Source organism: Somniosus microcephalus, chromosome 26 (assembly GCF_052327205.1).
Source record: "Somniosus microcephalus isolate GS21.2 chromosome 26, FLI_Smic_1.0, whole genome shotgun sequence".
Lineage (NCBI taxonomy): Eukaryota > Metazoa > Chordata > Chondrichthyes > Squaliformes > Somniosidae > Somniosus > Somniosus microcephalus.
In genome coordinates, this window is record NC_141012.1 from 39,477,808 (window position 1) to 39,491,631 (window position 13,824).

The following is a 13,824-nucleotide window of genomic DNA, read 5'->3' on the forward strand; positions in this document are numbered from 1 at the left end:
CACCCCACATACACACCAACACCACACACACCCCACATACACACACACACCCCACATACACACACACACCCCACATACACACCAACACCACACACACACACACCAACCACACCACACACACACACCACACCCACACACACACCACACACAACACACACACAACACACCCCCACACCACACACACCACACACACCCACACCACACACACACCACACCCACCAACCACACACACACACCACCCACACCCACCACACACACACCCACCAATACACCACACACACACACACACACACACCACACACACACCCACCACACACACCCACACACCACACCACACACACACACCACACACCCACACACACACACCACACCCACCACACCCACACAACACACACACCACACCACACACCCACACACACCCACCACACCCACACACCACACCCACACACAAACACACCCACACACAAACACACCCACACACAAACACACCCACACACAAACACACCCACACACAAACACACCCACACACAAACACACCCACACACACACCACACACACCACACACACACATAGTGACGGCCATCCCAAAATCTGAGCAAATAAAACCTAGGACCATTGAGTACATTAACTAATCCACAGTCTCTACATTAACTAGCTAGAGGGGGTCATTTCCATATATTAAAAAACTGTAAAAAGCACAATTGTAGCCAAATGGTGCAGGGCAGTCACTGGGAATATTTAGCACCGTTATGTCAATGGTCTATAGGGCAAAAATCTAACGCAAGCCAGCGCTCTTTAACGTTGTGTTATACACTCCATGTGTGATCCTATCAAACTGCCACAAACACCAGTGACAGACCTGTCACCATCACAATTTCACCCACAAGTCAAAATGCTCTCAGACAAAGCCAAGTTCAGAAGCGCAGATTCTATAACTGTACTTACTGCCGGGTATTTCCCACAGTTCGAGCGATGCAGTATGGAAATTTCTCATGCCCATTCTTAAACTTTACTAAAATGCTAGTGGCAGCATTGGTGGGGATAAACATACCAGCAGGTCTCCTGCCTGGCTATACGCACTACAGCTATTGGTGCCATCAAGAGGTGCAATTTAGAACCACACTTATACAGAGGATAGTCTGGATTTTCCATTCAGCATTATTTTAACACCAACAGAAATCAGTTTAAAATAAATGGGTTACTGTTAGCATTAAAATAAAGCCTTTTGGAAAATCCATACGGGCTGGGAGTGAGATCATAAGAAAAAAAAATGAGGGTCACTGGACAACTTTCAGACTGGCCACGTCCAGCCTCAAGAGTGAATACTTTTATATCCACCGTGCTGGCCATATTACAGGAAACTCTGTGATATCCGGCACCGACGGGACCGAGCTGTTGCCGTCCCATCAAAACTGCCGGACAAACCAGCGCTAATGTTAAAACATACGGAGCTTTTGAGCTCCGTATCTAGCAACAAACCCAGCTTCTAAACAGTCGGCCGTAGCTTGCAAGCGTCTCTGTAGCTAAGCAACAGCTTTAGCTAGACCTTGCAGAGCCTGACTGGTGGGGAAAAAACTTATTGAACCGACTCCTGAATTTTGCCGGTGGATCGAGCATTCCGGACAGTTAACCTCCGGATAAACCAAAGTTTCCTGTAATTTATTACATTGCGGAGCGTAAATTGTTAAAATACACGTGTTTCCACTGGGGAAATGAAAGGAAAAGCCTTAAATGCCGAATTATCCTAAATTAATACAAGAAAATGCACGGCAGGGTCCGTGAACAAATCAAAATGTCGACCTTTGTGCGAGATACGATTCCACAACTTGCTCATTTCCAGCATTTAGTTCTGCAGTATTCTAGTCCAAAATGCAGAGGGAACTACTGATGGCAGGTGATTTGCTGGTTTCATTTCAGATTTCCACCATTCACAGTTTTTATTTTTATCACTTCTGTGGAAACACATACTTGCGTTTTAATTTGAGGTGATGAATTACGACACACACGCACACACACACACACACACACACACGTTGGCCCATATCTCTAAAAAAAGAGTAATTACTGGCAATCCATTTTCCAGGCAAATAAAGCTTGCAATATTTTCGCACTAGTCATGTGAAGTTGTAGGTTGGTATTAAAGCCAATGAAAAGCACAATTTCTGCCAGTGATGCAACCTGGTCAATCTCCAACAAATAAACTAGCCTGCAGCACTGTAAGAGACAATATTTAAACATTTTCTTTGATTAAAGGTGCGCTTCTAAGCTTCCATGTGTGCGGATCAGTGTGCTGGAAACAGTTTAAAATCAAGCTTCTGTCTTAAAGGCTCGTTTTGGAAACTCACCTCACAGTAGGTTACGCAAAGTAACATTTTGCTGTTGGTTTTGGCGGCTCTTGGATATTTCTGACAGACAAAATAAAAAGTGTCAATTTCTGCAACCTTGTACTGCAGCAGCGTTGGGAGCAGCAGCTGACGTAACATCACAACACTGGCACCAGCACGTTTGCATTGGTGACCTGCCTCAGCGACCCCAGACTGCAACAGTCATAGGTGAAATATAGACAACTGGGCCCACAGAGACAGGCTTCACTGGGGTTGACAAGTTTGGTTTAAGCAGGGCTGACATCTCATTTGAGACACCTACCTTTGTTTTATTTTAAATTGCACGCATTCTTACCCGCACTCCATAGTGGAAGTGAAGCCACGACTTTGCTGAGTGTTCTCACCTATTTTAAGAAATATGGGTAAGCTGTTGCCAATTTGACTTGTGCCTCACATTCTCCTCAGAGAAAGTGCAATTTTATGCATAGAAAAACTAGAGCGTGGGGAAGAGAAAGGTTGTCAAAAGAATTATGTCCAGTGTAGGATCCTTTTTAAGCTTTTTTTTTAAATGAGGTATTTAGCTAGGTGTCCTCCCCTGACTTGATGCCAGCAACTGAAAAAGGGCACTCTCCCCTCCGATCATCCTTACTCCCACTAATGTCTTCACGGCTTAATCTGTGGTCTTTTGCCAATTCCCTCAGATCTGTGTCCTCGTTACCATCCCTTCAGTGCTGTTAGGGAGGGAGTTCCAGGATTTTGACCCAGCGACGATGAATGAACGACGATATATTTCCAAGTCAGGATGGGGTGTGACTTGGAGGGGAACTTGCTGGTGGTGGTATGATCATATATATGAAGAATGGATGAAGTACTGGAGGACAATTGACACAAAGGTACTTTTGCATGAACCAGCACCTTCAGGACCAGGGAGGCCACAAATGAATGGAAAAGAGCTGCAGGATGGGTTCCGCAGGGAAGTGAAAACTTTACCCATGTTGGACACACGCAGGCCTCCAGTACCCGACACCCAACTTCTAGCCATATATTCAACAGCTTCCTCAGCAACGCTGGTGGATGAAGCCCCTGAAGCGAAGGATTTTTTTTTAGAATTAAGGGAAAGGAATGTTGAAACTATTGATGCTCACACACACACACACAATCCTTTAGAATATCTGTTTTTCCACAAGAGAAAACAAGGGAAGACTCCAGTTTGGTTAAAGTGCAGAGCTCCAGACTCCCCTCTCTGCGGCTCAACAAGTTTAGCGAGTAACTTAAACAGGAAGCATCTCGGGTTCAATCCCTGGTCTGTGCTGAGTTAGTTGATCTCAATCAATCAGAGAAGCAAGCACTACAATTAGCCTTAGCAACACCCTTGGATTAGGGAGGCTGTTACTGACAGACCTACTCAGCTGTCTTGAAGGTAGTGATGTGCGATTGTGTAACGTCTCTACTCCGAAGACAAAACTGTGACTTCCTGATCTTCATGGTTCGGTATCGTACAAAGGCAATAAATCAACCCACGGAGACATTGGGGAAGCCTGGCCACACCTAAATGCCAGAGATCCCATGGCCACTATAAACCTCTGGTTATACTACAAGAATGAAGCAAACAGGTTGCTCACCCACGTCCTCATCTGCGTCCTGGTAGGCAGAGAGATCCTGCTTCTGGTAGACCTGCAGCTCTTGATTCTGGTTCATAAGCAGCTCCTGCTTGATGAGCAAATCTGGCTTCTGGATCCCCCAGTCTTCCAACTCAGTCGGCTGCACCTCCCGGCTTTCGTCCAGGTTAATAGTGTGCGACTTTGTGTCCTGGTAGAGTCCGCTGCTGTCAATAAGGACAGGCTGATAGGTGTGTGGCTCCCACACGACAGGCACGCGCCCGAAGACCTGCTCCAGTTGCTGAAACGTGTAGTTACAGGTTCTCTTCCCGCGACCTCGTTCCTTTACCCGACTATAGCACCTCTTTAGAGTCTGTGTGGGGGGTGAAAAGAAGTCAGGCCTTAAAAACAGTTTTTAAATACCTGCACCAAAATCAAAACTCACCCGTGACAACTCATTCTTTCTCAGGACCCCAGAACTCCTTACCTCCCTCAGTTTTCCCTTCCTCCCACCAGGCACAGATTCAGAAACCCAAATTTTGTAGCTCCTAATCACTCATTCTTGTTCGACTTGGCCTTCTCTCCTGCGCTTGGTGCTGTCCTATATTACAGGCCTTAGTTTTCCCTTAGATTTATTTTGAAAAAACTTGATTCACTCAAAATTATCCTTGCTCACCCAATACATGCCAAGATAAATCAGATGTAAGAAGTCACACAACACCAGGTTATAGTCCAACAGTTTTATTTGAAATCACAAGCTTTCGGAGCGCTGCTCCTTCGTCAGGTGAAGTCAGCGCTCCGAAAGCTTGTGATTTCAAATAAAACTGTTGGACTATAACCTGGTGTTGTGTGACTTCTTACATTTGTCCACCCCAGTCCAACACCGGCATCTCCACACCAAAGATAAATCAGGAAAGACAGAAAAGGTCTCCTGTGCAATATCCAATTTATCACACCGTGTTACACCATGGTGACAGAAACAACTCTTCACACAATAGTGACAGAAGAAAGCCAAGCAATTTGCTTCATCGCCACCGCACTTACCACCTTCTGTATGGAGCGGAGCTGTGCTTCTTTCCATGGAATGACCAACAGCAAATTACAGTGACATACTTTGCATCCTTATTCCCCTTCAGAGAGAGTCCGGAACTAAATATTTACACCAGGACTACGGCGCACTGGCGAAGGTGCGGGCACCAGTGATTAAACGGCCCTACATTTTTAGAGCAGAGGCCCCCTTTGAGACAGCACACAGTTGTGTCTGGAGAGAAGTGAAGCTCACATAAGATAATGGCAATCATAGAAGCTCCCTGCTTATTTGGAGCAATTGAAACAAAATTCGCCCAAAAATATCAACTTTTGTTTTTATTCGTTCATGAGTTCTGGGTGTCGCTGACATTTATTGCCCATCCCTAATTGCCCTCAAGGTGAGCCACCTTCTTGAACCGCTGCATTCCGTGTGGTGAAGGTACTCCCACAGTGCTGTTAACACTTCTTTGTAGCGTGCCATTTCAGAGGGAAGTTAAGAGTCAACCACATTGCTGTGGGTCTGGAGTCACATATAGGCCAGACCAGGTAAGGTTTCCCTAAAGGTTTTTTTTTTTACGATAACCCGGTAGTTTCACCATTACTGACCAGTAGCTTTTTATTCCAGATTTATTTAATTAATTGAATTTAAATTCTCCAGCTGCCGTGGTGGGATTTGAACTACAGGAAACTTTGTTATATCCGGCACTGACGGGACCGAGCTGTTGCCGATCTATCAAAACTGCCGGACATACAAAGTTAATGTTGAAGCGTTTTCATCTCCGTATCTGACAACAAACACTGTTGCTTAGCAACAGCTTGTAAACAGTCGGCCCGTACCTTGGAAGCATCTCTGTAGCTTAGCAACAGCTCGAGAGAGACTTTCCAGAGCCCGACTGTTGAAAACAAAGTCACGAGAAGGAAAAAAACCCGAACAAAACGGCTCCTGATTTCTGCCGGTAGATCGAGGTTTCCGGACATACAACCTCCGGATAAACCAAAGTCGCCTGTAATGTCCCCGTCATTAGTCCAGGCCTCTGGGTTACTCGTCCAGTAACATAACCACGGTGCTACCGTACCCAATTGGATTGATGGGGATGTGGGCGACACTGGCAAGGCTGCTTTTTTTGGCCCACCCCCAAGTGGCTCGAGAAGATGGTTATGGGCCTTTTTGAACCACTGTGGCACCTGTGCTCCCATCGTGGGGCTAGGTAGTGAATGCCAGGATTTTCACCCAGCAACGATGAAGTAATGGCGGCTTGGGTCCAGGTCAGGGTGGGGTGCAACTTGGAGGGCCACTTTGGAGAGCATTATGTGCAGTCATTAAGCGGAACAAGGTGCTGCATATGGAGCTGTTCAACACAATGGCCACGCCGTGTACAAATAAAAAACAGAAAATGCTGGAGATACATACCAGGTCCATCAGCAGCTCTGAAGAGAAAAGGCCAGGTAATGTTTCAGGTACAGGAAAGTGTGCGCTATCCGGCACCGACGGGACCGAGCTGTTGCCGTTCCCTCAAAACCGTCGGACAAACCAGCGTTAATGTTGAAGCATACGGAGCTTTTCATCTCCGTATCTGGCAACAAACACACTTGCTTAGCAACAGCTTCTAAACAGTCAGCCGTACCTTGGAAACGTCTGTCGCTTAGCAACAGCTTCAGGAGAGACTTTGCAGAGCCTGACTGCTGGAAAAAAAAGCCACGAGAAGAAAAAAAACCTAACAAAACGGCTCCTGGTTTTTGCCGATGGCTCGAGCTTGCCGGACATTTAGCCTCCGGATAACACAAAGTTTCCTGTATAGAGGTCTACACCGGAAACATTCGCATCATGAAGGGTCTATACACAAAACATTAACCCGCCATCTCTCTTTACAGATGCTGAATAATCTGCTGCGTCTTTCCAGTATATTCTGTTATTATTTCATTTGACATACATAGGAGACCAAACAATTAGTGATTTATACTGGTCGCCTTCACAAGTGGAGTAAATGACACTCAACAGTGTCATCTGCAGTAGTTTATTTACACAACAGAAGTGCGCAGCTTTTATTTTTAAATAATTTACCTTCTAGTAGTGGAATGCTGATCTAACGTGACATTGTAGTATCTAATAATGCTTAAAGCAACTGTCACTGCAGTGTTAACATTGGAATCAAATGGTTTGTATAATGTAGACCTTCTGCAGACCGTTACAAAAGTCAGTATCATTGGGAAAGGAAATTAAAATCAAGAGATATTCCAAATCTTATGTATCCTCTAGTTATACTGTAAGTGGGAGTATAATGAGATCGAATTTTTTATATCTCAACTGTTTGGATGCATTCTGAAAGATGCAACACATTAAATTTGAAATTGTAGGTGCTGCAACAACTAATGATGAATCCACCAAAGTCTGTTATGTATATTTATTTTTTAAATATGCTGATTATTTCACAGGCAGTAGCACCTCTGCTCCATTTTCAGAGTTGCTAGTTTGCATGCGGTTGCACAGAACACTCTGTTCCTGTCCACCAAAAAACACAGATCTAATTTCCCAGGCAGCACATACTACGGATGAGAAATATGACATACATCGCTTCATATATCCCAAAGGCTAGGAGAGATTGGCCCGGGGGGAGGGGGGAACTGATTCCCTCAACATGTAAAAAGAGTTTGATTTAGTACAGAGTAGAAATGTGGGCAAAAATTTACTTAAAAAAAACACAAGTGGAATTCAACAACGCTCCTTTCTCAGCATCGACAGGTCTCTGTTTTTGAGCCCTGATCTTCTGTCCCCTAACCCACGGCATAAAAACAGCTCAAAACCAATTGTAATGCCCCAACTCCCAGTCTGCCTGAAATCCTCAGCACCAGGTAGGGTCCAACACTGGGACATTCAGCTTGTATGGCTCTGTACCCCACGTCACAGTGCACATTCCCCCTGAATCATTGGGGAGACTCTTACCATGTCCTCACTTTACTATCACCACTTGCACTGATTAGTTGATGAGCTACAGTATTATTCTTTGATATTTGTTCTCTTCTGTTTGAAAGTTCAAGACTCCCTCATCTTGCTTAAAAAAAAGGATTTCCTTTCATAACCCAGTGACCTGCAATCTAAACCACACAAAGGGAAGGTTCTGAATCTAAAAGCAACTAACTAAACGGTGGCTGCAGCTTCCTTTCAAATGCCTCACACCACAGCAAACCATTCTCTGACTGGACAAGAGGGAGCGAACAATTTTAAATGCATTCAAGTTGATTTTTCCACGCTGATAGTTCAGAGATACACAGTATGCATATATGGTGCTGGTACAGGTGGTACAGCCCAGGCTAGCGAGGTGCAGGGTATTACTTATTGGTTTATGTGCAGAAAACGAGTTACTGGTTAGGGTATGGTACTTCTGGCCTGGTTTACGTGGTTGAGGCACAAGGTACTAGTTAACGGTTTAATTGTTAACTTGGCAGCACTCTTGCCTCGGAGTCCGAAGGTTGCAGGTTCAAGCCCCATTACAGCTGACACTTCATAGAGTGCTGAGGGAGAACTGCATTATTTGAGGTGCCATCTTTCAGTTGAGACATTAAAGCGAGACCCCATCTAACTACTCAGGTGGACGTAAAAGATCTCAAGAAGAGCAGGGAGTTTTGGGGCCAACACCAAATAGATTATGTTCTCATTCATTCACATAACGACAGTGACTACATGCCAAATATGTTGTCCATTCTTTGTACAGGAAACTCTCTGGTATCCGGCACTGGCGGGACCGGGATGGTGCCGGTTGATTAAAAATTCCGGATGACGGAGAGGGTTATCTACCGAGGCTATTTTTAACTAACAAAAAGAGTCAGACTCCTGTTATTGAGGTGTTCGGACTTCCGACAGCGCCAAGAAGCCGAGTAGTGGCAGTTTGGAGAACTACCCCCACTGACTAACTCGGCCACCGCGGGAGACTCGGACTCATTCCCGGTTATTGAGGTGTTGTTTTCGGAGTATGAATTTTGCTGGTTAATAGAGAATTCCAGATATTTAGGTGCTGTTTAAACGAGAGTTTCCTGTAAAGTGCTTTTGGGTGTGACAAGGTACTATATAAATATAGGTTACTATACAAATACAAGTTTATTCTTCTTTAAGTGAAGGGTTACAGTGGTTCAAGCCACTGGGTTGGGAACAGGAAGCTACTTACTAGTCACTGTCTTTTATGTTATTGTTTTCCTATTTTAGGCGATGAGATAGTGATGTGCAGGGTACGAGTTACCAGTTCAGATGGAGGGCAAGTGAGATACAGGGTATTAGTTACTAGATCAGCAAGGCGCAAGATACAAGCTGCTCCGCGCAGGTTCTTAGCTACTGATTTCATTTTTAATCGAAGAAGCAAAACGCTTTTTTGTGCCCAGATCAGAGTGCTCATGGATTTAAACTACTGTTTGTTGCATTAATATAAAATGCCGAAGTTAGCTGTAATTTGCACCAGCGAATTGTGTGTCCATTACACCTCTCCCAACAAACCCGTCTGGAAATTTGAAAACCTTTGAGCACGAAAATGCACGTTCTGTTACACTGAGGAGAATCTAGTTGAGATCCACACTTGTACTAATATATAGATCCAGATATTTGTGTGTGTAGAATTTCAATTATATTTGTGAATGTAACATTGTTAAATTTGGCACAAAACCTAACTTCAAAAGAATTAAGGGGTTGAAAGCAGATCCCCAAAACATTAACTGTTGATTCTCTGACTGACCTGCGGTGTGTTTCCACTGTCTGTTTTTATTTCTCCTAAACAGTACTCAAGTTCTTGCTTTCTGATTAAAAAACAGCCTTTTGTCTCGTTTGTTAAGACCTCCTCGAGACGTTTCAATATACATTATACTGAATATGAAACCTAAAGAAATCACCTCACCATTAACTAGACTTTGTTAATCAAAACTAAAAGGGGCTATTATATTTCTTCAGAAGTCCTTACAGTGGCTAATTGACCCATTATGGACTATTCTTAATGTATGTATGTTTAATGATAGTACCGATATTTGCCAAACTTTTGCACCTCACCTTTATTTAATTTAACTAAATATATTGATTATCCGTGAAATTTGATCAGAGGTTAGTATCAGCCAAACCAAAATTAATTACTTGAAAGAACTAACTTGTATTTATGATCTTGTGTTTATCATATTTCACAATCTCAGTACATCCCAAAGTGCTTTAGAATCAATGAAGTACCATTGAAATGTAGTCACTGTTGTAATGCAGGAGATTTGCACACAGTAAGGTCCCACAAACACCAATGAAACAGATCCGAGCAGATAATCTGTTTTAGTGGTGTTGGTTATGGGATAATGTTGGCCAGACCACCGGCACAAATTCAGAACAGTGCCATGGGACATCTTATGTCCACCTGAGGGCAGACAGAGCCTTGGTTTAACGTTTCATTTAAAAGATGACACCTCCGACTGTGCAGCACTCCTTTAGTACTGCACTGGTGTCAGCCTGAATTATGTGCTTAAGTTTCTGGAGTGGGCCTTTTCTTAATTAACCAATAGGTGCGACACTAAGTTGCCCCAGTGTCACCAAAGATAAACTCAAATTCATTGTGGCAAGTGTCCTAGGGCACCACTTATAGAACAAAAAATCCAATTACACAATATGCTTAATAAAGCAACAGATAAAATATAATGGGTGTCTATAATACTCTATACCCTGCGGTGCCCACTGGTCATGAAAGTTATTTTCTTCTTCAACCCACAACCCTAGATTCAGAAATGCAATGCAAACTGCTTAAAGTTGCAGATGATAATAAAATAATCATCTGACTCTGAAGCATAAGCTCAGGAACTACAAAAGGAGTTAGACAAAATAAAGAAGTGGACAGAAGAACAGGAGATGAAATTTAAGATGGACATATTTAGAAAAAAAGTAACAAATATCACACATGAATGTTATTGTAATAACTATGGGTGAAGCTGAAAGAAATGTCACCATGCCCAACCACGGCAGAGCAGTAATCAAAGAAAACAGCATGTTAACCACATAGGTAAAACAGCAGAGTACAACTTGGATGAAGTCATTCTCAAGCTGTACAATACTCTAGTCAGACCACACCTTGAATACTGCAGTCAGTTCTGTATATCGAGACACGTGAAAATCATTCAAGCCCTGGATGCAATCCAGGAAAGAGGCAGGAGGCTGATCTCTAGTGTCGAATGAATTAAAATGAATTAGGGCTCAAGAAACCTAGCCTTTCTAGCCTAAGAAGGAGGCAACGGAGACACGACCTTCTCTGCAAGTATACCAGAGAGAAAAGGTAGATCTGAAAAATTACTCCAAACTAAAATGTGGGAGTCAGACAAAGGGTCACAGGTTCAAATTTAGGCGCGATATCAGAAAATGCTTCACACAAAAGAATGATCAACATATGGAGTGGACTTGAAGCTAGAGGAAAAAACTCAAATCATTTAAGGGGCAATTGGATGGTGAAGGAACTGCAGGATATTTTTGGGATGGGTAGACCATAATACTTTCACACATTTATATTAAATTTGTGAGTTTGGTAGCACAGATCAAGACTCCATTTAGCCAGGAAACAGATTACTGCAAGTAGTCTTTATTAATCCTCTGGTCCAGCAACTCTACAAGGTACCGCTTCCAGGTCAAAGGGAGCATGAACCACTTGCAGGAACTGTTCAATTTATTTTTCTAGAGAAACGGTTCTACAAAATTCCCAAACTGGATCAGTTAATAATGAGGTTTACGGTATTAGTTGCATTGCATTAGTTATAAATTAGTTGCAGGATGCTAGTTACTGACTGCGAACAGTACACTACATTTAATTCCAAAATTACAGCAGTGACTACACTTCAAAAGTACTTATTGGCTCTAAAGTGCTTTGGAACATCAGGTCGTCATAAAAGGCGCTATATAAATGCAAGTTTTCTTTCATTAATTCTTGTGCAGGTGCTAGTTACTAGTTACAGAGTAATAAGTTGCAACGTGGGGTATCTGATTACTAGTTACTGACTGTAGGACGTTAGTTAGCTGTAGATGTTAGTTACTAGTTACAGGGTAGTAAATAGGGTGTCTAAAGACTAGTTACTAACTGTAGAACATTAGCTAGTTGCAGGTGCTAGTTATAGAGTACCAAGTTGCAACGTCTGATTACTAGTTAGTGCGGAAAGAGCGCTAGTTACAAGGTACTAAATACCGGCTGCAAGGCGCTGGTTACTAGATACTGCCTCCAGTGTGCTAGTTACTAGTTAGTTTACCAGTTAAGAGTCTCACGGGTACCTTGATCCTCTCCTTGCACTGGTTGGCGCTTCGCTCGTAGCCCATTTCCCGCAGGGCCTGCGAGATCCGGTCGAAGATGTGCGAGTTGCGCAGGTTGCCCTCCAGCACGTCCTGGAGCCGCTCGTCGCCCCAGACGGCGATCAGCGCGTTGGTCTCGGCCGGGGTCCAGGAGATGCCGCGGCAGGCGGCCGGCCGGCTGGGGCTGGGCGCCGGGTTGTCGAGCAGCAGCGCGGCGCCGCCGGCCGTCCAGCTGGGGGCCGGCGGCTCGGCGGGAGCGGGGGGGCCGGCCGCCACCACCTCCGGCCAGGCGGGAGCCGCGATCTCGGGCGGGGCTGGGGCCGGGGCCGCCGCCGCCGCGCTCGGCCAACTCGGGCTCGGGGAGTCCGCTGCGCTGGGCGCCGCCATCGTCCACCCTCCACATCCGGGCACCCGCCCGCGGGCATTGTGGGACACAGAGGGGCAAAGCGCGCCCCCTCCCCGCCACACAGACCGCGCAAAACGGCACCCACCCGCAGAGCCGTCAGCACACCCCATTAAAACAATCCAGTCATACAAACCGGCACAAGGGATCACTTTCATTACTTCACACACCCGAGTGAGCGTTAACTGAGAAAACACAAACCTGCAGATTGCAGGAGGAAAGCTCTTGCCCCGCACCAAGATGGCGGGCGCGCTGCCGCCTGGAGAATTGTGGGGCAGACGCCCCGCTCCAAAATGGCGGCTTCACCCGCTCATTTCATTATAATTCCGCTGTAACGCCAGTCACACACAGCTAACTGAGCGGAAAGTATTTCAAAGAGTACTATCCCGTTGTCAGTCAAGGTTTTGCCCTGATGTAAAACGCCACCGCGGTTCGGTAGGTTACCCCCCCCCGCCTTGGGCCGAGCACATGGGAGGCGAGACTGCAAGGCCCCGCTCAAAAATGGCGTCCTTTTCAAATGCACTTTTTTATTTAGTTCCGCTGTGCACCGTTCACCCGCAACAACCGAGGCGCAAGGGCTTTAAGCGATAGGTAGAACACTGGAAAAAGTGTGATCTGATTCGGAAGCGGGTAATCTGCAGGTTGAGAGGATCTGGGGGGCGAGCGGCTAGTGCCCCCCACAAAGATGGATTCTGTAAAACCCAAAGTGATTCCACCTCATTCCAAGTGATTAGCTGGTTTCTGATGGTCTAGCACCTATTCTTAAAATAGACCCTTGCGAAAATAGAATATTTTAAGAACAATCACGTTACCCGAGCACCTTAAGAACTGTATGTAATTTTGAAAACACAAGCGTACGTACTTTAGATTACATGATAGCAGGTCAGAGGGGAAGCGAGGCTCGTGCCCCCTTCAAAGATGGCGCCCGTGACTGCCGCCCGCTGAATTGTGGGGCAAGAGGCACAACATGGCGTCTCTGCCCCCTTCAAAGATGGCGCCGAAAGCAAGCACTTTCCTCGCCCATAGCTGGAGATAAGAATACAGGTGATAATTTTACGTCAGAACAATCCCTTTAGAACATTTTTTTAAATGTGAGGTTGTAACATTGTGGTGTCGATCAGGCTCATTTGCTAACCAGCTGTGACATGAGGGCTCCTGCCCCGCTCAAAGATGGCCCCCCAGTAAATGCCCCTG

General features: G+C 45.1%; 1 protein-coding gene across 1 annotated transcript in view; it reads right to left on the reverse strand.

The window, feature by feature from the left end:
* Positions 1-13,478, reverse strand: part of msantd2 (Myb/SANT DNA binding domain containing 2) — a 32,899-nt gene extending 19,421 nt beyond the window's left edge. Inside the window, exons 1-2 of the mRNA XM_085968067.1 lie at positions 12,210-13,478; positions 3,947-4,295 (exon numbers count right to left, since the gene is read on the reverse strand). Coding sequence (XP_085824193.1) covers positions 3,947-4,295; positions 12,210-12,788 — 928 coding nt within the window. The 5' untranslated portion in view covers positions 12,789-13,478. The remainder of the gene's footprint in view (positions 1-3,946; positions 4,296-12,209) is intronic.
* Positions 13,479-13,824: the final 346 nt, after the last annotated feature.